The sequence below is a fragment of the Corvus kubaryi genome, unplaced genomic scaffold (genome assembly GCF_017639235.1).
Source record: "Corvus kubaryi isolate FWS band 111438036 unplaced genomic scaffold, C.kubaryi_AGA036_p1.0 136, whole genome shotgun sequence".
In the NCBI taxonomy this organism is placed as follows: Eukaryota; Metazoa; Chordata; class Aves; order Passeriformes; family Corvidae; genus Corvus; species Corvus kubaryi.
This window is the reverse complement of record NW_024580670.1, coordinates 4,888,855-4,914,582: the sequence shown is the minus strand read 5'-3', so window position 1 is coordinate 4,914,582 and position 25,728 is coordinate 4,888,855. Positions and strand designations below refer to the sequence as shown.

Below are 25,728 nucleotides of genomic sequence, written 5' to 3'. Positions count from 1 at the left end.
TTGAGAGATTGGTCTGAACAACATGTTCAGTTCAAGAGAGTGGCAAGGTTTCTATTCCAGTCACCTGCCCTGGTAAGAGACAGATTTTAAAAGCTAAAGGCAGGCAGATTGGGCTATTGTCTCCAATACCTAATAATTTTGTTAATCCTTATTCTTTTGATCCATGCACAAAGAAAATTACTCCAGGAAACCAATAGTAACCATTCCTTTTTAATCCCTGCATTATATCTGCTACAGTGGTCCCAAAGTCAGTAAAATGGGAAGAGCTCTTACTATGCCAGTTATAAATTAACAAAGGTTTTTAATCTTGGTAGCTTTTTATTGCTAGACAAGGAGCACATGTCAGAAGACATATCACAAACAACAAAACCAGGATGAACCAGACCAAAAAAAATAGAGCAAGCATGTCCATTTAAAAAACAATTACATAGAGCTCCCTTGGAATGGCCATATCCATCCCCAGACCAGCCGCTTTCATCTCCTCTGCTGCATTTAGGTTATGAAAGGATTTAGTTTCCCAAGAAAAGAATTTGAGACACAAGGAAGGCAGGGCAATTTTAAATTAAGCAGCATGACTATGGTAACATCTGCAATAGATTGGATGCCCTAAACACAGTGCAGGAGAGATCTGTCGCCTTATCTACAGTTTGGTAAATAATTTCTCCTACTTCAAGGGTCATTACATCTTCAGCTCTTTCTGTCATTTGTGATTCCACTGAGGGGCTGGAGAATAAAGTCTCTACAGGTGCTTGTGGTGCAAGTGAGCAGCTATAAATAACATCCCGGAGTTCTGCTGTGCGGGGTATAAAAACCTCATTCCCAGCCTGACGTCCCTTCATTAGACACCGACTCCCAGCCCTACAGATCTCGGCATCTCCTAACATCAAATTTGGCAGGCAGTTACTGAGCAGAAATATGAGCCATTAGGGAAAAGGTTTTTCTGTTCCCCCACATCCCCAAAGCTCCATTGTGCTCTCCTGAGAGAAATGGGGATTTGGGGTGGGGGGGGAAATCCCACCAAGTGACATGTTCCCAAACGGGTGATTCAGCACAAAAACCTCCCTCTCCAGTCCTAAAGCCTGAACTCGTTAGGTGGGGGATGAGAGACCATGGGGTGAGAGCAGATCCCCATCGTGGGGCTGCTCTCCCACAGCTCTCCCCAGCTGCCGCCAGGCGTTGGCTCCAGCCAAGCAGAGCCCTCGGAACCAGCGGGCCATGAGCTGCCCCAGGAGCTGCACACCAGGGCTCCACTGCAGGCTGAGGTGAGCTAAAATAAAGTCTGGCTGGAGACTGCTTTTATCGCTGGGGAAGATATTTAAGACTGGGGCTGGTACAGCAGCATCTCCCTGCTAATTCCCAGAGAGACACAGGTTTGGTGCTGCACCAGCACAAACAGGGGTCGTGAAGAACATAAAGCTGTGGAGGGGTTCTCATTGTAGGGGTGCTGGTTTTTGGAGAATGCCAAAAATAAGAGAGTCACCTTAATTAAAGAGAAAGGGGGAAAATCCCAACCAGATTTTGTGTACAAGGTATTAAAACTAAAAGAGCTGAGGAGGAGGTGAAGGGGCAGGCAGAGTAGACACTTAAGCGGTGCACAGAGACCTCATGGGACAAGGTTAGGACAGAAGTGACAGCTGGTCTGAAGAAATAGCATTTTAAGATCCAAAACTCTGTCAGGAAAATCCAACCGTGCAGCCGATAGAGGAGTTCAATAAAAAATGAGCAGGCACAGAAAGGACACAAGGTACATAAATACATGCTTATTCAATAAAGCAAGAAATGGAACGGCAAAATTGAGCAAACAAGGCTGCCTGGTGGTGGGAGACAGCCTGATTTATTTGCCTTGCTGAGACACGGCAGCGTGGAAAACGCAGCGGGGAAACTGTGTTGTCTCGGTAGGAATTATTCAGCAAAGGAGGGTTAGGTCATGGCTAGAGCATCACAAAGAGCCTCTGGAAGCCAAGTTTCCACAGGAAGAAAAATCACACAGATGATGCATAATTGATGCAGATGCACCAGGAGTGCTGAACGCTCTGGGGACAGGGAGGAAAATTATTAAAAAAAAAAAAAAGTCAAAAAATAGTTAATAATAAAGCAAGAGTGACTTGTAATTACCTGTACACAACTGCCTACAGCCCGTGCCACAGTGACAGGCTGCTTCTTAGCAACTCAGAGGCAGCTCCTTCTGAGGAGGGAAGCTCCCACCTTCTGGGGACCAAAGTTCAGCAGCAAACTCTGACTGCACCGTTAGGTTTTAGGGGCTGTGGTACATTGTAGTGATGTATTTTACCTCCCGAAGGAAGGGAGCAGGCATCACAAAAAAGATCTGGGAATGTGCACAGGAACCAAGCAGCCCTGTAAGGGAGGATATTCAAGTCATGGATTTGGCACGAGGGACACCCAGGAGCTTCTGGCAGAGGAGGGGTGCAGCATCACCTGAGTCAACAGCACAGAGAAAAGTGCAGATTCTCAGGGCCAGATGGTTTCACCCAAAAACTCTGCAAGGAGAGAGCAACAGAGCTGCTAGCACGGGGGTCCCTTCCCATTAACCCCCTTCTTTGAGAAATGCTCAAGACAAATCCATTTCCCAGCCACGATTCTTTTTCCTTGCCAAAGAAGTTGATGATTTGGGAAGTCAGCAAAAGTTACACACACTTTGCTGAACAACACATTTCTGTAGAGCAAAACTGCACCTTTCTGCAAGCAAATCTGAAAGTAATATGGGAAACTCATTAAAAATCACATAATCTTTGAAATCTTCTCGTGCACAGGCATTGGCAAGGGTCTGTTGATGAGCCAAAATATCCAGCAGAGAGGGAATATTGCCATGGCTCAAGAACTGGTTAGGAGACAGGCGTAGGTGGTTAATTTTTAAGTGCATGAAAGACCTGCATCACCATTGATGTTTAATAAATTAATGAGCTGGAAACATACACAGAGAATAAATGTCAAATAACAGAGAGAAGCTAGGAAAATTGCAGGGGCTCAGGAAATCTGCACGAGCAGACAGACAGAAAAATAAACACACTCAGAGCATGATGCAGCCCTACTCTTCAATAGACATGCAGATTTTAATTCACTGGATACTGCTTCATAATTAATAGTGAAAAAGAACAAAATTAAATGGAGCTGCCTACAGCAGCCCTGCCTAAACTTTTCTCTGTGGAGTGCTGGCTGGGAGTGGGGTGAGCAGAAGTGTCCCCATCTCCAGTGCCATCAGATCCTTCCTCTGATGTAATCCTAGTGCCACTGAAGTCCCAGGAGAGATGAGTTGTGGATTTCAGCAGGGGCAGTGCCAGCCACCACCCTCCATCTCAGACTGAGAGCAAAAGTCCAAAGGATAACCGAAAAATAACATCAAAAAAGGAGAAGTTGGGATCTGGTTAACTCCAAGAGTGACAGAATATACTGGAGGTTAATTGACAGTTGTCCGAAAGGAGAGAAGCTTGGGATTTCTTCTCAGTAATGAGAAAAAGGAAAATTTTAAAAATTTTAAAAATTAATTTGGGCATCAGGAATTTACAAGTGATGGAAAGATAATCTGGGGGACAAAAAAGCTGCACAGAACATTCTGCACTTACTTCACACCATGTCCGTGTCCAGCAAGACTTCACCCATGGTGGGATTTGCACAAGGATCTACACAGGATCTGCAGTCACATTCCTTTTTATCCTCTTCCATCTAAATGTTCCAAGCACAAAATTTGATAAGCAAGTGACTGTACTGGTGCATTCAGGAAAAGCCCTTCTCACACAGCAGTGCTCTGACGTGCATTGCAGTGCAAATATTCTCCTGAAAGACGCTTTAATAAAGCACTCTATTAAAAATAATCTGCCAGCAGAAGAGTATTGACTGTGTAAATATGATATTAACACAGAGCTGGGACAAAGTAAATATGAGAATAAGTAAATACTGTTTTGTCAGGAGGGGGCAAACCCCCAAAGCCATAGAAATAAGCAACATTGTTTATTATTTGCAAAACATAAGGTAAAAGTGTTTAGCCAAGCACTGAGTCAGTGGGATCTGTGACGTCCTCAGCCAAGTTCCTCCTGCTGAGAACAAGCTCCTGCCATGCAGGGATTGTTCTTCCTCCTGCTGTCCTCAAAGTGACAGCAGCATCCTCAGCTGATGTCATTGCACAAAACTAATATTAAATGCTTTCAAATCTGATCAATAAAATAGAACTTACATTAAATGGCCAGAACGCTGTCAGTTCTGTTTCTCAGTCCTAGACTTTCTCATGAGTTCCTGACTCAAAAAGAAAACATTGAGACTACTGAGTCAATAAAGCTTGATTTATCACACAGCATTCAAAAGTGTTTTCTTTGAAAGGTGCACTAACAGGTCAAATATTCCCAACTTTTTCTTTGGCTGGAATGTTAAAAACACTGAATAGTTAATATCTGGGGCATTTTTGCCATCAAGGGCATAAGAAGGAGGTTTGGAACATCTATGTTCCTCTCAATTTACTTAACCTTTATTCCTTGTTCTTAAGGGAGTGTTATAATACTCTGCACTGAACTAACTACCCAGTTTTCTTCTGTTAGGGAAAGGCAGTGCTAGGAACGTGACACCTTCCGGACCCACCGTTCCCGGATGCAGACATTACCCGTGGAATCTGGGGGGAATGGCACATTTGGCAGCATTTCAAACACCGCACCCAGGGAGCAAACAGATTGCTGCAAGAATTCCAATCAAAGCATCTCTCACACTTCACAATGTACAGGCTCGTTTTTCAGCTGCAAATGTTCCTGTTGACAGCTATCCAACTTTGTAATTAGTGACAAGACAGGGAATACTTTGCACTCCAGGTGCACCTCCATCAAAGGGATCCCCTGCCTCTCACCAGCGCTAACTCAGACACTGCTGCTGGGTAGGATGTGCTGCTGAAATGGATTTTCACAGTCCCAGGAGGGGAACTCGAGGTCCCAGCAGGAGTGGGGATTCCACCGCACCAAGAGCTGCGGTGTCCCATTGTCCCACTCCCCCTAAAGTGCCACTGAGCCACTTTCTCTCTCAAGAGAACTCTGAGGCTTCAAAACAGCACGTGTTGGAGCACCACTTCAGCACATCCTCGAGTGCTTTGCCGGAGCTGCAGCAGTCGAACTCTGGCTGCTCAGCTCCTTTCCCTGCCCAGCTCCTTCCCCTGCCAAGCCCTCTGCTCTTCCCCAAGCAGGGGAGCTGGGGTGGGTGCAGGAGGAGAGGGCTGGGGGATCAGTATCCCACCCTGCCCCTTCCCTTTCCCTGCTGGAAAGCTGCTGACATGGATACACAAATAACTGATAGCATTAAGGTACCAGGGAGGAGGGTGTTTTGTAAAGCAGAACGCAGGCTGCTTAAATAATGAATTAAGAGGCATCAAAAATGCGTATGTAAAAGGACAGAGAGGGAAGGGCTGATATTTTAGACTATGCTATACCACAATGAATAAATTATAAGAAAGGCTGAATACTAAGTATAAAGACATCTAGCAAAAGAAAAGTTCTTATTCTTTTCATCCCCCACTGGGTCCCAAATGAACACAGAGCTGAGAGGGCTCATCTGGTCCATGAGGTTTTCTTTCCATGTACATTTTCATCTGGACTGAGGCATTTTTATTTAACAGCATCCACCCTGTCTTTAAGCCTTTCACACCAGAGACAGGCTCACTTATTTTTCTGACGCCACTGAAGTTCTCCCAGTCATAACAAACTGAGAACACCCAGTCAGTCTGACAGAGATGAAGCGATGGGTAGGAGGCACATTTCATTGTGCTATCAAGGCCTGGGCGCGGTAATTGGTGAGGAAACAATTGGGAGCTGTCAGCTCGAAACACACGCCTTGGTGCTGACTGCTGTGCAGAGCCCTTGATGGGTAATGAATGATGGCCAGTGTGGTCACCACTGCCCTCCTGCTGGTGCCAGGATCCTCCCAGAGCCCTCACCAGCACAGCCATCCTTCCCTATGCTGGACACAGCCCCTTCAGTCCCCTCCTTCCTGTCCCAAGGGCCAGGGCAGATTCCTACACCTGACAGGTGAACATGATGAGGAGTTTAATTACCTGCAAGATGCAAAATAAATCAAATGCCAAACAGGAATAACGCCTGCTGCAGGCTCCACCAGAGCTGCCCACACTTCACTGCACGTTCAGGACCTGTCCACGTTCCTCACCTGACACTGATCCATGGAGAACGGCCGAGAGATGATGAATTGTACCAGTCATTTACTGACCTTCACTGTCCATGGCAGCCTTCCTCTTCTCACAGGATCCGCCCACCAGACAGTTCCGAACTGGTGTTAGTCAGCATGGAATCATTTAGGTTAGGGAAGACCTTTTACATCATTGAGTCCAACCATTAACCTGGCAGTGCATCAGTGAAAGCAAAATGAGAGTTTAAGTGTTTCCTCACATATGGGGACACCAAATAGCCCTGATTCAACCACCAAAGCTGATGAGGGACACCTTGCTCCTGCATCACATCAGCCTTATTTCAATGTTTCCATCATATTACAAACCTCACCTGCTTTCCACCCTTCTCTTACAGTAACTCAAACAATTCCTACCCTGTATTAAGATTTCCAGTTTATTTTTATTTTGCTCAGCTGCTGAAAGCTGTGGATCAGATGTCAGGCAGACAAATCATCTCCTCTGGCTTTACCCAGTGCAAAGGGATAATGCTGGACACCACAGCCCTCCCTGGGCAGCCAGAGCCCTGTGTCAGCTCAAAGCTTCCCAGAGCTGTGAAGAAAAGTCAACCAATCCCATCTTTAGTGACCAGCTGGGGGATAAGTTTGGAAAGGGGACAGTCTGCAAAGCTCAAATATTTTTCTTTAAAAACAACTGTCTTCATGGTAGATGCTTTTTAAAAATAAACAGAAAAACAACTCCGTCATTTTTCAGTATTTTCTTACTATTTTTGAGGTGTCAGTCGTCCGTATTTCCATGACACCAGATGCATGTGGACACACACCATCCTTCCCAGTGAACTGCAGTAGAGAAGTAATTACCTAGTGGAAGGTGCAGGATATATTGCATGGCTGGGTGATGTGTTGCATAAGCAAAAATCAAGACTTTGCAGCAAAACAGGAATTGAATTAACTACTAAAAGGTGACAGCCTGGCACAAAGTGGTTTTAGAACAAAACACAAAGCAGGATTTAGTTATAAAAGATTAACTGAAAATTAGTTTACAACACCATCTCATTTGCTTAAAGAAAAACTGAAGAAAAATATACCGATATTATAGCATCTGAATCATCCTAGGCTAAAAGCTAAAATCTCCATGGATTAGTTTTTTGCTTCTACAAACAGGAGGGAGGAAAAACAAAATCATGACTGCAGGAGCAGTTGCTTTGTCGTCGGTGAGCGGATTCTGCATCTGCAATGAGATTCCCTTTGAGCGTTGGAAAGGGCTCTAGTGACACCTACTGCTCTCTCTGCTACAATAGGTGGTGAAAGCTCTCCTGCTTTACCTGGAATAGGATGTCCCTCCAAGGCAAGGGGTATTCCCAGCCCGCAGAGACCCCCGGGCCTGCAGCAGGCTCCTGAGCTAAGGCTGTCACCTGACAGCACGACACTGGGGCCAGGGTGATCTTCTGAAAGCACCGAGACACTGAAAACACAGGCACAGCACTGCCAGGGAGCGTGTGAGCAGAGACAGCAGATTGCAAGTTCTGAGCTGGGGTAATCAGCATGGAATCATGGAATCTTTACGTTAGAAAAGGGCTTTTGCATCGAGACCAACCTCTAACCCAGCACGGTCAAGGCCACCACCAAACCATGTTGCCAAGTGCCACAGCTCTGTGTCTGTTAAACACCCCCGGGGATGGGGACTCCATCACTTCCCTGCACAGCCTCTCCCAACACTTGAAAACCCTTTTGGTGAAAAATTTTTCCCTAATATCCAATCTAAACCTCCCCTGGCACAACTTAAACCTTTTTGCTCTTGTCCTGTCCCTGTTCCCTGGGAGCAGAGCCCAACCCCCACCTGGCTGCCCCCTCCTGTCAGGGAGCTGTGGAGAGCCAGAAGGTCCCCCCAGAGCCTTCTGTTCTCCAGGCTCTATCAGTGATGACTGATTTAGTAAGATTTCCTCCTTTTCTGTATGTTGCCCTTACTGAGAGTATTTGTATTCGACAGTGACTTTATTATCAGCTCAAACGAGAAAATAACCGATGCATTCTCAACTTTCTCTTATAAAATCTTGATTGAACGTCATCTTTTGTTCAGTTTCCAACAAACCCAACCCTCAAACACCTGGCAACCAGAATTAACATTCCTGACACTGTTTTCTTCCCAAGTGATGGGGAGCTGAGCTCCAGACAATCGATTTCTCACCCACTTTGTGCACTTTGTGTACTACATTAATAAATACTTTTCTAAAGGCCAAAATAAGATTTGATTTTTTAAAAATCCAAGTCAAAAGAACAATGCCACTGTAGAAGTTATACATATTCAAAACAAATTTATTCTCAGTAATAGTGCAATTTCTCTTTTTTTCCTACTTCTTCTTTTTGATTTGCTATGGAATGATTGGAAAGGGAAGGGGAACCAAGAAAACATAAATGAAATTAAGAAATAGTTTGTTATTTGAGTTTTATTCACCTATCCAAAAGATAATGGTAAAAACAAGTAATTAATGTTATATTATATATATTCATATATTACTTATTCTATTTTATATATATATAAAGGGTATTTTTGTATTTTATCTATATTATATTGTTATATTATAAAAATATTTCAGTGTTTTAAGAGAGGACAGCAGCCAATAAAAAATTACACCTGTGAATGTGCTGTCAGCTCTACCCAACTGCAGCAACACCCCCTTTCAACCTGCCCTGTCCTTTCCTTCACCTCTCCGGCACAAATCCCAGGTCACCACCCAGTTTTTCAGCTCTGTCCCTTCTCCCCACAACCACCCTGCTCCGGGATGCTGCTCCCCTCTCCTGGCTCAGATTCAAGGGAATTCAGGACCTTTCCTTTCCCTGTCCTGTACCTCCCCGCAGTTTGTGACAGGAATATTTTCACTCCTCTCATTTTTGGCTCTGTCCCAACAGGGTTTCCACACATTTCATTTGATTTATAATCATGTTCCCAGAGGTGTTCTGAGCTCCAGGCTTGAGAATGACTCTCTGTCTGTTTTACCCATCTGAAACCTTACACTTGTTCCTCCCTCCTCACCTCTCTCATTCCCTCTGTGCATCTCTCTCCCACCAAACACAAAATGCTGTTTTCAGCTGCACTGCTGGCACAGTTCAAACTGCAGGGTTTGGGGGAGGCAGCTGGATTGGGCTGGGATGAGCCCAAGCCCTGGCACCAGCCCAGGAGGGCTCCCATTCTGAGCAGGGCTTCAGTAGCATCCTCACACCCAGGCCTGAGGTGAGGACCTGAAATGCAAGAATGAGGAGAGTTCATGAATGAACAACAAAAACCCCAAGCTTCTGTGGCCATTTCAGAGCCAGAGCCAGGGGATATGCAGTAGCAGTTAATTTATTTCAGGCAAAAAGCCCAATCCATGAGAAACATGTGTTCAGAGGAGTGGAGTAAGAGCTCAACTTAAGGCAAACGCTGCAAATTGAAACAATTATTCAGTGTTGAAATCAAACATTTTACCCTTCTGAGCACATGAAAAGCTCCAAGGAGAACATTTTCTTCAGTTTTTCTCCTTAAAAAAGTTCAAGATTAAGAGATATGCTAAACCCTGATTTATCTCATTAATGGTACTGGTAAGATTAACAGCAAAAGTTAAACAATTCCATTATTACTTAATGGCTTTTAAAAATGTATTGCCTTAATATTTATAATCGTACTCCTAAGATTAATAATTCTGATTTGCCACCTCCCCATCACAAACCATTTCTCACACTTACCCAACTTCCACAGAACTTCCCAAAGAAAAAAACTGAAATTACATCTTGATGACTTCTGAAGTAAAAAGGAAAGAAACAACATGCATCCATAAATTATTTTTTTATTCCAAATCCAGCTCTCAGTTTACATTGTACAGGAAATACAGGCAATCATAAAAACATTCAGGATTGGCAACATTACATGAAGTCCCCAAACTGAATTCATCACTCTGATGCCAATGTGCCACTTAGACTCTAAACTTGGATAAAATGAAGAGACCAAAAAAAAATTTTAACAAATCAGAAGCAGCAAGGAACAAGATTCCCATGGTCTGTTAGGAAAACTTAAGCCAGAGCTACACCCTGCCTTAAGATGAAGTGGCCCAAAAGTCTCATGCATTCCCTCAAATTCCAGCTTCCAGACAGACCCAAGATGGTCCAGATGCTCTTCAAGTCACAAGCCACACCTCTGCTGTTGTCCAAACTCCCTCAGGATTTACTGGCAAAACCCAAAAATCCAACCAACCTCCTTCTGCTGCCAAGAAAATTGTGTACTATTTGCAAAGTTAATCAACACAAACAGTCTTTCCATCCCAGCAATATTAAGCCATAAAGGCTGAATAACATGTTGGCCATCAACTGTTGACAGTGCACTCAAATTTGCTGAATCTGGTGAATGTTGGCAGGATGTTTTGCCCTTGGATTAAGTCCCTGCAGCCTCTCCTCCACACATATGTTCAACCATTTGTTTTAGTGATCACTTGAAAGAGCAGCTCCTCATTAGCTGCTTCTGTGCAGACTCGAGCGCTCACTCACTGCCTTCAGCAGCGTCACCTGCACCACAGGAAGTTAAATATATACAAAGATTTTCACAAACCAAGCCTCAAATGCCCAGCACTAAAGCCAGCAGTGCAGCATGGCAGCATTACCTCTGAACAATTCCTAAATAAATAGACCTGAATATCACGTTGGACCTCAGAACATCAGGCTGTCACGGCAGGAAAAAGCAGAGACATGTGACTCCATGCCATTAATAGCATTTAAAACATTTACCTCTAAAACCTGGCAAACTGTGACCAAAAATTTTACACTTTTTTTTAATTAAAAAGCTTTTTATTAAAAAAATTACGTGCACAGCTCATTATTAAATGTCTTCTTTACTTTGACTTGGTTTCATTCAAACACAGACAACTTTATTGACTTAAGTTTTATACATTTTTTTACTTTAAAAATCCCACAAGGTAAAAACCCCAACAGACACATACAAATACAGGAAATGGTATTGCTCAAGGGCTTTTTTTTTTGTCCCACTCATGTTAAGAAGTGCAATTTTGCTTCTATGGCCCTTTAAAGTGAAACAGTTTTCTCCCTCAGTAAAACAACACTCTGCAGGAAGAATTGCACCACATGCACAAAACACATGAAGGTCTCAGCTCTACCCAGCTTCCCCTACGCACTGATTAAGGTCATGAGAGATCTATATGAAAATTGTGTTTACAGTAACTCATCCCTACCAGTACAGACAGGTCAGTAAATGCATCCACACTCTGTGAACTTGCTGGGGAAGGGAAGTCAATACCATCTACAGTTAGAGCAGTGAAATGTTTGTATTTACCAGAACTCTCCTGCTTTTCCATACAAATGTGTGCCTGCTCCGAGCCATCGGGACTGTGTGGCTGAACTGCAAGTCCAGCATGGGGATACATTCCCCAAAAATCCATAATTTAACACAGAACTCTTGGGTTTTATCTCACTGAACTTGATTCTTCTACACATCTGTCTGGCCCCACTTAAGACAACAGGACTACTACCTTTATTTTCCCCACTAGAACATCTCAGCTCCAGGGGAAATTTCAAAAAGAACTCAGCTTTGGCTTAATATTCCCTTCACTGAAAACAGTGAACTGTGCTACTGGCTTTGGAAAGATTTCATTTTAAAATAAGTTTTCTGGATTAACTCTTCAACATTTTGAGGAAACAAGAATATTAAAAATTAGGCTTTTAGTGACTACAAGAACCAGGTTCCTCACCAATTCCTTTCCTTTCAGCTGCAGCTGAAAGACACTCTACACATCTTATCATTTGTCATTAAAAAAACTAGAAGGCCATTCCCTCTAGAACCCTCAAAAAACTCAAGTTTTATTCCAATTTGCTGAAGTTTTCCAATGCAGAGTACTGGTTTACATGAAAAAGTAGGAAATGCCCAGATTACCTGAAATTTTAAGTATTCACTTAGGAGGATATTTACCTGCCATGAGACAGAAAACTGCCTGAACCTACTGTGCAGACCTCTTATATTGGAGCACTTATAACTACAGGGACAAGAGTTGAAGTTTATATTTAAATGCAAAATCATAAGACTGTGCTCTCTAATGTGAAAAGTTTCTAAATTTAAAGTAGAAGCTTGCAGTGTCTGTTGACCCTGGATCTCCCCCAGGAAACCTTACATGAAATGGGTGGACATACCTTTGTATAAAGAGTATTTCAGAATCTGGAATGTAGAAACACAGTGCAAAAAACCAGAAATAGTTTGAAAAATAGTTTTTACATCTCAAAACCTCCCAGATTAAAAAGGCGCTATAAAGACAAGATATGGTGCTAAGAAGTAGTCTGAAAAATTAATAATGGGTTATTTCCCTCATAGGGGGAAATTTATTTATTTATGGGCATGTAGTGACAGGACAAGGGGAATGGTTTCAAACTGGCAGGGAGTGGGTTTAGATTTGGTATTAGGAATAAATTCTTCCCTGTGAGGGTGGTGAGACCCTGGCACAGCTTCCCAGAGAAGCTGTGGCTGCCCCTGGATCCTTGGAAGTGTCCAAGCCCAGGATGGACGAGGCTTGGAGCAACCTGGGATAGTGGAAGGTGTCCCTGCCCATGGCAGGGGGTGGAATGAGATGGTCTTTAAAATCCCTTCCAATCCAGGGCATTCTGTGATTAATTAAAAGCAGTATTTCAGTTAGAAGTCTAATTTAGAATTCATCATGTTTTACCCTAAATGGCCACTTCGAATGCTGTGAAACATGATTTGCAGCCAGAAGCACCAAATACATAAATTCTTCCACATCAAAGGAGTAGTTTGTAAATTTTGGATGTTCTCCCAGTGTTGGGTGGTGTCCCTAGAAAAACAAGATAAGGATTTTTAGACAGAAAAAAAAATCAATGCATCTTCCATTCAAAAAAGCAAGAAAAAATTTGAGGATCTGCCATTTTAATTTATTATTTCTGATCCACTGATCTGCTCTGAGGCAAAAGAATCAGCAAAGTAACTGCATAACAGCCATTCTATGAATGGTTAATGGCCAATTAATTTAATTTCTCTTCTTCCCTCAGCCATTAATATCAAATGATTTCTTAATCACAACAGGGAAGTTAATTTGGTCTAAAGAATGAAAATCATATTTCAAATACCAGAACATAGGTAGGTAAAGCAAGATAACTGTGAAGGCCTTCAGTTATAGCACCTCACCCTTCCAGTGTGGCCACCATTACCTGATCTTGAGGGAATACTTTATTCCTTTTCCTCCAAGTGATGTAATGAATGCCTCTCAGCCTTGCCAAATCCAGGTAACAACGTTCATCTTCACAATTGTATCTAGGGACAGACAGAAAAAACACATTTACCTACAGAGATTGTGCTGAAGTTTACCAGGGTGAAACAGGAAAAAATTGAAATGTCTTTTGTCCAGTTCTAAAACCATGGACAAATTCTGCTCCACTGAAACAACAAGGGTTGCCTTCTGCTCTCAAGATGTGGCCTTGGAGGCAGTTGGAGACACGTCTGCACATCAAACATATCCCTGTCCAGCTGCAGCAGCTCTTGGACATGTGAAAAACAACCTCTGGCTTTCTGAACTTATTTGGAGACTGGACAAAACATTCTCAAGCCAAGACTGTGCTGCAAAACACCAGTTCTGCAGCCTTCCCACAGCAGAATTTCTCAGGATGGAGGATTCAGCGCTCTTCAAACAAGCATTCTGGATTTCTGCTTAGGTCTGTAGGACTGGAGTGTCTGCTAACACCCACACTTTGTGACAAAATATGTTTAAAAGGAAGCTACAAGAGCAATTTAGGCAAAACACAACACAGGGATAACCTTGGCCAGCAAGCTGGTGCTCACGTCCTGAGCAGAAAAAGGAGAATATAAAAACTTCCAGGGGGTGGGTAGCACCCTGGACATGCACATAATCAATTCACCTGGATCACTGAAACATCATTAGATGTCAGACTCACCAGGCAGAGCTTGAGCAGTGAGGTTTTCTCATTGTTTGCCATTTTGCCATTATGTTTATACCATGGTAGATTAAGAAATCACAGGCTAAGCCTGTATGATATAATTACACTGTATTTTAGAATGAAAGCTTTCTCTGTTTTGATCCCCAGAAGAGGCTGCCAAAAATGAAGTCTAAACAAGACAAACATTCATGGTCAAATACCAGGAAGGGAGAGGCTTCATTAACACACAGGAACCAACAGGAGCAGTTGTGTGTGTGGTAGAGGGGGAAGAAGGGACAAACAGACTTACAGCTCAAACACAACAGCCCAGTCTGGGAGAAAGAGCAGATGGGTCAGTCCAGCTCCGTGTATCCCAATGAATATATCAGAGTTGTGGGTAATTCTCAGTTGCTCCGAAAATTCAAGTTCCCTGCAGACAACACAACAAAAGTGGTGATGATGTGGCAGCTCTATCCACCCCAGCAGAACACAGGGAAAGCACAAAATTGGCCTAAGGGAATACTGAGACTGATTTTTCAAGGAGCAATACTAAGAATCATAAATGCTGCAGCCAGCAATAACTCAGCACAGAACTAAAAGAAATGCAGGCAGGTTTCAAAACTTCGTAAGAACTTTTTTAAAAAATATTTTTTTGTCAGGGTAAAGTTTTTGTAAGTTTAAGGGTTTTTCTTTTTACTTGCCTTTAAAAAAATGCACCATCTTAAAAAAACCCAAAAACTACAAACAAAATACCCCAAACAAAACCTAAAAGCCCAGTATAAAAGACCTGTTTCTGAACTGCATTCAGTGTAATGTAAAATACACAAATAAACTTCCTCCCACTGTCTCTGGTGAGAACACAGATCTCTCAGTGCTGCTTCAGTTTCTCACTCTTCCTGCATGATTCATGACAGCTCCAGGTGGAGCTGCTGCCATTTGGGACAGGCATGCTCTGTTTGGGAACTTTTCCTTCAATCCATTTCTTCCTGGCACAGTGCCTACTACGTCTGGCACCACAAACTGACCTCAAGTGGTGCCTTCAGCGGCCACCAGAGCAGCAAATAATCAGAATTATCATTGATTACTAAACTAAGGCTCATATAAAATAAGACACCAACATCATACAACAGAAATCCCTGTTGACACAGTTATTGCAGAGCATTAGCCAATGCAAAAAGGTGACTGGAACACAGCTGGCTTTGGGAGAGGGAACAAAAGGGATTTCAAACCTTGCTCATTGTATAGTAGTTTTAACCTGAGCCTACTAACCCTAAGTAGTGCGTTATAGAACGGGTGTGTTCGATTACCTCACCCACCACTCTCTCAGTAACACTTTTCCTTCCCAGTCCTTGGATTTTGCCCAGGTTAGAGCTGGGGACAGACACAGCACTGCCTGCAAACAGCTGTCAGCAGCCACAGGCAGCACGAGCTCACACCAGTTTCCTCCCACAACTCACTTGTATTTGTAGTCCACCACTTTGACCTCCAGCGTCGACACCGTTTTCAAGGCATTCACAAGCTGAGGAGAATAACAAAAAGACAATGGTTCGGTGTCCTCCTTCAGTTAATTGCTCCCTTGCACTCCTGACCTGGTAAAGATAAAACCGACTTCTCTCTTTGCCATTTTACCAGAACACAAACTACATGCAGCAGTGGAGGCATGAAGTGAGGACGGCCCAGCAGATAAAGCACAAATCCTTTGCTCTGTCTGCTCTGCCACTGAGCTAGTGCATCACATGAGCCTCAGTTTCTCCCTGCATAAGATGGGGATGATAATCCCAATTCATTTCTGTCAGGCACTAACAGTAGAGAATGAAAATAGGCATAAAAACATTAAATGTTATTATTTTACCATGAAAGAAGATTTTACACAAGTCCATGAAGCTGCATGATGGAAAAACATAAATCAATATGAAAATTCATTACGTTTCGAGTGCACAAACTCTGATACAAGGGCTTGTGCATTCCAATCTGCAGGCATTACAAAGGGTTTTGTTAGACCTCAACACTGGAGATGGTATAAATAAAAGGAATAATCCAAAAGTGAAATAATTTAATTTTATCTGAAGCTCTGCAGTGTCTGTTTGCTCAGAGGAAATACTTTCAGTACTACATTTGTAGTCTTCCACTGGATATTTAGAAAGGGCAGCAAGGTTCAGTGTCTGGGGTACAGAAATGGAGACTGCCTAGAAGACATTTTAGAACAAATTAATAAAAATATTGGACGTATTTGTCTGAGATTTGCCAGAAAATAGATGTCCAATCCAATGAGCAAGACTTAACTTCTAATAAATCTTTTTTAAAGATAAAAAGGACCACACCTCATTCTGGTTTAATATTTTCCGGTAATCTGTGCTGCGTGCGAGGATGGTGACTCGGATTTTCCCATCCTAAAAAGAAAGAAGCAGCAGTGTATCAGCTAAGAGGCAGCTCTCACAAAAAAACAATCCCAACTCTTCCATATTTACATCTGGCAATTATTTGAGCAACTAAATATGTTCCTTCCACATGTAATAAACAGATGATGTAACCATTTTAAAATTCACATCGTGTTTTCTGACAGATTCAAAACATCAAAAACTTTATGAAAGTCTGATTATTAACCAAGAAAAAATATTTTCTGAAATATTTATTTGATTCAGTACAAAAGAGCCTTTGTATCACACATTACATGGCAGTTTTTGAAAGCAGGAAAGCACCTTGCTGGATGGCTTGTGCACAAGTTCCTTGGGAAAAAAATATTTTACTTCTATACCAGTTCCTCGTTTTACCTCTTTTAATTAATTGGACTCGCAGGGGTGAGCGTTCCAAGTGAAATAAAGAGATTTAGCTGCATGACTCCCATTAGTGTCAGCAGGAGAAGCATAACTAAATGCCTGTGCAGAGCTCTGAATGTGCCCCTCAGCAATAATACGTGGGCGAGTCTCCAGCAGACACTTCAACCTCAACCAGCCCAGAACTGCCCTGGCCACCAAGAGCAAAAAACATCAGTGTGAGCAACAGAGAAGCCCAGACCAGACAGATGGTGCTGGGCAAGCATGGAAGGACCAGATTCCACTGTTTCCAGCTCTGATCCGAACTCAGAAGTATCCAAGAGGATTGATAAAGGGCAAGCTCTGCACTGCTCTGTGGGATTCCCACTGCTGCTCCATGGAACACGGGTCTGACTTAACTAGGAAGGACAGAAAGGCCTCAAGCACAGAGAATGGATACAGGGATGAGACCCTAAGGTTGGAAGGAGAATGTACTAAAGTCTGTCCTATAGAAATAAGACACAAGGGCGACTGTCACAAACATACACAAATGTTTCCTGAAGGCCTTTACAGGAGAAAAAACAAACCCAAAACATCACAGGAAAGGACAAAAAGTACACAGATACACCCTCACTCCCCACTGGGTTCAGTTTGCCACTGCTGTTCCCTGGCAAGAGCCACCAGCTCGATCTTACAGCTGCATTATGCAGTTACCATACCTTGGGTCCTTCCTGAGTAATATTTAATCTGTGTAGCACATGCTGAGAAAATGCTCGGAACAGCCCCGTACCGTGACAGCCAGAGATCTGAAATTTTAAAAAGTAATTGTTAATATACAAAGATATTTTCCTCAGAAAACTGAGCTTTGTGGAACAAAAGCCCAGTATCATGCACTGTGCTGCACGTGTCACTGCTCACTGCAACACAAGTGGCACTTTCATTGAGAAAGACATAAACTCTCTCTAGTGTTAGAGCTGAGTGTGTGAGCTAATACCCTCAGGGATGCATGACTGTGTTCAAGCTCTTGTGCTCCACAAAATCATCAGTTAGTTCACAGTGCCCACCCATTAAAGAGGAATAATATGCACCTCCTGAGCTGTGACATAGGAGACTGCACACAGCCAGCTGGAGTAACTTTAAAATCCCAATCTTTAGGGAAGATCACTCCATTTGGAGTTGGAACCTTCACTGCGGTGCATTTCATGATATCGGAGAGATTCGTTGGCTCAGATTCCATCCTGCCACACCCCCCTAGTGAGAATGGATGGATAAAGGGACTCACCAGAGGTGTGTTATAGAACAATCCATATCGCATCCGAGGCAGCAAAGAGAACACGGCTTCTTTGAAGCACACCTGGGAAGGGGATCACAAGGAGTTACACCCCACTGCTGCCTTCCCCCAGCCCATTCACTGCCAGCCCTGCTCTAAATGAGCCAGCAATTACTGCTCCTGCCAAGGACAGCCTCACTTCCTTGGCTGTGCAAATGAACAGAACAAAGAAAATCCTCATCACAAAAGAGTTCTCGATTGGGACGATACAGATGCAAGTGTGGGAAGAGGTGTTGAAAACACCCCAAAACAGAACAAACGTGGACTAAAGGGAAGGAAACCGGTTAGTGAGTTTACAACTAGATTTAAGAGGCTAAAATGAGCTCTGAATGAATGGATATATTTTTTGGTGTAATTTTTTTTTAATGATAAGTAGCAGGAATGCCAATAATTACAGGGGGAAAGAAACACCTCAGGAGGAATCAGAAGACTTTAGAAAGACCATTTGATAATCCTTAACTTCAGTCAGGAGTCCTGAAGAAGCAAAACCCATTCATAAATACCACCTCTAAGGACACAAAAGTTAGGTCCATCTATATAAAGGATAGACACACCACAGAATTAGGTTACAGCTCTGTCTCTTGTTTCTAAGGTGGAACACTCATATTACACAAATTAAACATGCATGGAAAGTATTAATGCTTTCCTCTGGGACACCCATAACCACAAGCAGCTTGAGAAGTTGTCATATTTGCTCCCTAGTGACCATGAATTAAAACAAAATATAGAATTCCATACCCTTTTAGAGTCAAAGGTTTTCAAATGAATGATTTCATAGTCAGTAAATGCCTTCCATGTCTCACTGAACAGGTCACCATAGCCATATGAGCTCTAGGAGGAAAGCAGAAAACACAAGGGTACAACAATTACATAAATGCATATTAGAACTTCTCTTCATGATTTGCAAGTTCTGCATATGAGTTTTAATACACAGTTAATGGGACCCAAGGCAGCCTAGCACAGAACATAGACATTACACAGCACCAAACTCTGTGTTTGCACTGGCAGGTAACTCCAATTACCTGTCAGGTTGTTAATTTTTAATAAAAATTTCTCTACATTAGAAAACTAGACAATTTCTTCTGTAGCAGATTAGAATTTCTGAGTTAGGAGTGAGAATTACTTACTACTTTTCCCAGAGTCAACAGAACACAAGTTAAATTTGAAGTAACACAAACATAGGGATGGTAGAAGGTCTGAACCTCAACTCCTCAGATTAAAAAAAACCAAACAAACATCTGGGTATTCAAGTGCAGCACTGAAGCTTGAGGTAAAAAGTCACAACAAACTTGTTTTGCATTTGCCTGTTTTGGGATTGTCACTTGCATATTGCACATGTATCACAAATTGAAGGCAATGATCTGATTCGGTGCAAGAAACAGCTAAGAGGTTTCTATACAGAGCAGTAAAAAACTTTCCCCTTTGCAGTAACATTCTGTGGGGAGCCTTTAAAGAGCCATCTACTCCCTACAACATTATCCCAGCAGCAGGGGCTCCTGCCTTCAGTCTGTCACGTTTCCTACACATCCCAGGGCTGAGTCACCACCTCTTGCTCTTTGGATGCAATTAAATGTGCCCTTAGTAGCCCTGGTGCAGATTCTCACTAAAGCTGCCTTTCAGCTCTGGGGCTGGCTCAGGCAGCTTGGAAAGTTATGTGGGAGCATTCTCAAAAAGAAATTTGAAAATAAGACTACAAATGATAGCAGGAGAGAACAGATACCTGGTGAAATGTAAAAGAATCTAAAGGGCATCAGATTTCCTTCAGTTCAAGAGGCCTTCCTCTTCCTCTACCATTAAGTTTTAATGAATTTTACAATCCAGACTCCTTTCTGGCCACGTCTTACAAGAACTGCTCTCCCGGATTAGAAGTGGAGAACTGATGAAAGCACCACTTTCTAACCCTCTCTGCTCTCCTTAAAAGTGCTTTATAAACGTTGCCTCCCTGCATTCACAGAGGATCTGCACACCAACACCCAGCAGAATTCCTACTAATTTTCTGCTTTGTTTAACCTACATCTAAGGGCATTGCTCTTTAATAAGAACATTAGCTAGGAAGTATGGCCAAATCTAATTATATCAAGGGAAAAAAAAGAGAATGAATAATAGCCTCAAGTCCACTTTTTGACGAGCACAGACAGTTCAGCAGCAGTTGACTGGTGCCATCCCCTGGTTTTGCACAGCAATGAACTCAAGCTGCCCAAGCAGGTAATGCTCATTTAAAATTATAACAGCGTGGCACTACTTTGAATGGTACATTTGAAAGAGTTATTTGATTCAGCAAATTGATATAAGACAAAGAGTTGCTTTTCAAAGCAATTTACAATGCTATCTGACACCTGATCTTTTCAGAAAGCCATCAGAGCTGGATTAACAGGTCCCTGTACAACACCTAGAGGGCTCACTTATCTGACAGATGGCACTGATTTTAGCTTTAAAATGCAATAGAATTAGAAAAAAGGGTTTCTTCTAGCCAAACAGTTTCTCATTAAACAGCAAGCAGGGGATATTTGCAGTTCTATATTGAAGTTTAGTTGTCCTAGCACTAAATACTCAGAAAGAAAACTCAGCACTTTTTGATCACAAAACAGATGTGGGACAGTGTCATATTTAAGAACTGTTATTTCTGGAACTGATTATACACATTAGCTGGCATATTACAAATTGCCCAGTTGTTTTCTCTTTAGTTTAATACCCTCCTACACAACTTAAATACTGTCCAATAAAACTAATATTACTCTTAAACACAGTCATGGTTTCAACTCAGCAGTACAGCAGAAACAGCCCCACTTAAAAACTCTTTTTATATGTTATCATGGCAATGTGAGAGGTGGTTGAGGGAAGTAACTGCAAGAAGGCTACTCAAAGGAATTAAATATTAAACTCTGCTTTAATATATATAAGGATTTAATTTAACTGTTTTCTTTACTACAGGCTGCACATTACTGATTTACAAACAATATGCAAGACTGCATTTCTTTTTAAATATAGAAGAAACAGTTGAGCAAATCTACTTCAATTTTCCAAGAGAAAAAAACCTACAAAAAACCAGTTAAAACTTCAAATGCTACAGGTTAGAAATACTGATCAGGTTATTTTGAGGTCACACCAGAAAAAGGCATAGCTATGTATTAGCAAAGCTGAGCATTCCAACAGCACATGGTTTATCATGGAAAATCTGTTCCCTAACTATTACTCATGTACCTGTATTAAAAGGATCCAAAAATTTATCAGTTCCACATGGCTATGCCCACAAGAGAGCTAAGGACTGGCTACTAAAACCTTGAGAGTCTCTACAAAGCAGAAACACAAATAGGTTAAAAGCAGACTTACAGTGTCCCACATGACTATGTTGACATCGGTACCGAAGGAATTATTGATATGCTGGGTAATGTAAAGATTGACAAAATCACAGAAGTGATGGTACATATTAACACCTGAGAAAGAAAGAATTGTTAGCAAAACACTGCATTACTTGCTCCACTTTTATTGGTTTATGCTTTTTTCCTTGTTAGCATCTTGTATTTTATATTAGCTTCCCCCTGCTTCTGACTGAATCCTCCCAATAGACCCTAAAAAAGGGAACCTCTAAAAGGGAGGAATCAAGGTAAGAAGGTAAAATGTGATTTTGAAAAGTACAAAAGAGTTAGAAGAGTGGCCAAAAGAAAGAATAAGATGAGCTTCATGTGCTATTTCTCTTTACAGTCTGCAGCTATTTTGTGAAGGATATGAAAGGAACTGCTGCTTTACCACAGCCCAGACAGGCATAAGGAAACATGAAAACTGGCTTTCAGCACAGATCTTGGTTCTCCTTTAGTGAGGCTAAGGGAAACTCCGTCTGTGGGACTACAAGACGGAACCTGTACTTTCACACAGGCCAAAGCCCAAGTCATTCCTCCTTGTTTCTCTCTTGTTCATTCTTGGTGCACAGCAAACTGCCATGAAACAAGGAGGAAACACAAAGGAGGAAACACAGTCCAGTTCCCTGCAACAACTTTGCTTAAAATGTAAGGCAGTGGCAGGGGAAGTGGAGGAATTCGGGTCACAGCTGCTGTGTATCACAGGGACAGAACACAGCACACGAGCAGCACCCTGCTCAAACACAGCTCACCCCACTGCAGCTGCTTGGTTTGTCTACATCCTCAACACCCTCCTCCATCAACTCTTGGCTGCAAACGGTGCTGCACTAACAAAAAGGCTGGTGAGGCTCAAAAAATGTCAGATTCCTAAAGGTGCCTGGGTGCTGCCCCTCTTGGAACAGCACTTCCCTATCATCCAACCCACACAGAATCCTGCTGCTGAGCACACACTGCAGGACACAGACACCCATACTTGGTGTTTCATGGTATGAAACCTGTCATGCAGAAACACAGCCAGAGACTGTACAGAACAGACTTTGGCACAAAGTCAGACACTGCCAAACCACAGTCCAGAGAACAACTGTGCAAGGCAAACAACAGGAAATCGTTCTGATTTTTTTTTTTAAATCATGTGTGGGAAATTATAAGATTTTCAAATTTCAGCTTCCAAGTTCATCACTGGAACTACACCAAAAAAAGGAATGAAAAAGTCACATCATTTTTCATACTACAAGTGAACTTAATCACAAAGGCATAACGTAGATGGGCAAGTTGAATATGAGCTTTTTTTACTGCAGTACAAAAAAAAAATAAAGATACCGATTACCTGCATCTAATTTCATGAAGTATGTTGGCTTTTCAATAACAATGTCACACTTCTCATCTTCTAGAGGCCTGAAGTCTAATGCAGTGAATGTCTGGAGTTCTGCAAACCTAGAAAGATTCAATCACACAGAATATGCTTTGACATCAACACATTTAAACAAATGTACTTCATATGTCTCAGGTTTAGTAACTGTCCATCCAGTCCATTTAACAAGACTGCTGAAAACTGATAGAGTCTGACAATTCAAATGATTTGAAATTATAATGGGAAGGTTCTTCAGGGCTTCTAGAGGTTAAACACTGCCTTTGATCTCAGGAGTGAACAGCACCTTTGATCTCCAAATCAAGGCAGCAGGGATGTAACAAAGAACCTCAGAGCCTGGATCTGTGGGTCCATCCAACTTGATCTGCATTGCCAAAGACACTTAAGCGAGATTTCCATGCCTTGGTTGGAATAATGAAGGTAGAGGCAGTATTTATCATTCCTGGATCTAAACAAGGATGAGCAGTTGTGATGACAATAGCAGGTAGAGGAGAAAAGTCTTTCTCCTCTGCAGCAGTTCTTGACTTGAATTAACCATCAATGCAAAATGGGGGGAGAAAAAGAAAATACAAAAGAATGAATTATTACATTGACCTTAATGGCTCCTGTTCCTTCATCAATTAACTGGCAATGCAGCTTTGAAGTGCTAACATCCAAGCTGTGATGCTCTGCACTTCCTACTCAGCCTGAAGCCTCAGCCCACCTCCCATTCCAAGCACAGCCTCCCTGGGAAGGCCGTGTGAGCACATACCCAGATCATCCTCACCAAGGACTGTGTGAACTCACACACAAGTGCCAGCTTCACGACATCTCACCACAAAGCAGTTACCCCTTCCACACACAGATTAGGCACAGCACCAGCACCTTGCCAGAAAACACCTGAAGGTTAGAACTTCCAATTGCAAGATGATTTCACATCTTTTGCTGCTGCAAATGAGGCAGGACACAATTCCACACAGTGTGGTTCAGACTTTCTGCATAGATGTAATTATCAGAGGTTTCTAATATAAACTCTCAAATTGACCTTAAAAGAAGCAAGTCTTTCCTCAGTATGAAACCCCCTACACACAGCTGCTAATGTCAATGACAAAAATCAAAAACGATTAGCAAGTGAACTTGGAAGCAGCCTTGACAAGAGATTCTTACCAAGACTGCAGAGGGCTCTTGCGTTGACCTTCAGCCAAAAATGCTTGAACGTCGAGGGTGCAATGACCGCCAATTTCTCCTTTCTGGAAAAAGTCTTCTTTGAATCTAACACAAATTAGAAAAAGTCTATCAGCTTTCATGCAACAGGGCTACCAGTGCCCTGCAATCTCAATTACATACTCAAGACAGTGCTACTTAGTTCAGCAGGGCACTTCATACATATTTAAAACCTGAGTATTTTCCTCAGCATAAATCAAGAATTTCCCACAACTCCCAAAGAAAGATAGTGGTGTCCTTGAAGGTCCAGACATCACCTTAGAAAATAGCACTAATCCACCTAATAACAATCTTGTTATTAAGAATTATTTACACATACCCAAATTATTAATTTAATTAGATTTTTCTACATGACACTGATGCATCACTGAATAACAGGAGCATCACTGGTTGGAGTTTTTGTTTTTAACAGTTTCTCACTGAAATTTACCTCAGATTTCACAACTCAGTTCAATACCCAAGGATTTTACATGACATATGAAGAGAGAGGTGCAAGAACAGATTTTCTGAAAACAAGTTGCCAGCTAAAAGCACTGTCTAAATTCGTTTTTCAGGACAGGCTGTGATGAGGACAAAACCCATTCTGAAGGGTAATACCAGTCTCAGTCCTGAACCAGATCTAGACACTGACTTCAAAGACAAGGCAGAGGGTCATGCCAGCACCAGTGGCATGGTTTTTTCATCCAGTTTTCCAATATGCAGCATTTTAATTTGGGATGTGGAGAATCCAGGTTCAGATCTCTCCTCAGTCACTCGGTATTTAAAAATGCAGCTCCTGGATCTGTTATAAAGGCACAGGAAAGGCGTTGGTGCCTCAGACAAAAACAGTTGTATTTTGCACATCATCTGATCAAGGAAGGACATGACTGAAGACACAGAAAAATCTTTCTCTCTTCCACCAGGGAGGATTTCAATCACCCATCATACTTCCATAAAACTGAGAACTTGGTTTTTTAAACAACCTGCGCTGCTGACAGCAGCAGCAGCAGCAGCCAGCAATGAAGAGGTATAAACTTTTACAGGGCTTCAGCAACAAGTCTCTGATCAGCAGTAAAACCCATGGCAACAAGCAAACCAGCTTTGTTAAACTAATTTTCAAATCCTTTTCCCTGAGATCCCATTTTTGCTACAACACAGGTAAATCAGAGACCTGTCGTGGTTTCTCTTCACAGCTCGTAAATCAATGTACAGGTTTGTTGCTCTGCAATGCTGAAGGAACTGGGAACAGGTCAGAGATGAATCCCCCTGTTAAGAACAAGTAGAATTCTGTCAATAACGAAAACTATTTTTAAAACCAAGTGCAAAGTATCATACCTATCAGAAATACCTACTGTTGCTGCAGGCTTGCAATGGGTTTTCATTTCACTGAGCCTCTCTCGAACATATCCAAAGTCAGCTTGTTTCCAGAATATCTGCTGGGCTGTCTCGATGTCACTTGCCCTGATGTGTGAAAGAGAGAGGAAACAAATCAAGGTCTGTTGCTCAATTCTAGTAATAACTTCAACAGATAACATTTTTCCACTGAAAGTGGAACAGAAAAACCAGCCAGTTATTTTATTGGCATTTAAGATGCCAAAACAGGAAGTACTTATCAGCTGCATGTTAGTGAAATCATCAATCGCAATTTAAAGCTATTCTCCCCTAAAAGGGTATACATTTTTTTTAACATTTTTT

The 25,728-nt window shown here is 42.2% G+C and overlaps 1 protein-coding gene across 2 annotated transcripts in view; it reads right to left on the bottom strand.

The window, feature by feature from the left end:
- Positions 1-9,934: 9,934 nt before the first annotated feature.
- The window catches only part of EOGT (EGF domain specific O-linked N-acetylglucosamine transferase), a 20,060-nt gene continuing 4,266 nt past the window's right edge, over positions 9,935-25,728 (bottom strand). For both annotated transcript variants that reach the window (XM_042014343.1, XM_042014338.1), the window contains exons 5-17: positions 25,386-25,494; positions 25,205-25,299; positions 23,998-24,102; positions 22,810-22,916; positions 21,457-21,560; positions 18,865-18,957; positions 18,079-18,150; positions 17,516-17,602; positions 16,365-16,433; positions 15,501-15,562; positions 14,354-14,473; positions 13,321-13,423; positions 9,935-12,947 (exon numbers count right to left, since the gene is read on the bottom strand). In XM_042014343.1, coding sequence (XP_041870277.1) covers positions 12,801-12,947; positions 13,321-13,423; positions 14,354-14,473; positions 15,501-15,562; positions 16,365-16,433; positions 17,516-17,602; positions 18,079-18,150; positions 18,865-18,957; positions 21,457-21,560; positions 22,810-22,916; positions 23,998-24,102; positions 25,205-25,299; positions 25,386-25,494 — 1,273 coding nt within the window. In that variant the 3' untranslated portion in view covers positions 9,935-12,800. The remainder of the gene's footprint in view (positions 12,948-13,320; positions 13,424-14,353; positions 14,474-15,500; positions 15,563-16,364; positions 16,434-17,515; positions 17,603-18,078; positions 18,151-18,864; positions 18,958-21,456; positions 21,561-22,809; positions 22,917-23,997; positions 24,103-25,204; positions 25,300-25,385; positions 25,495-25,728) is intronic.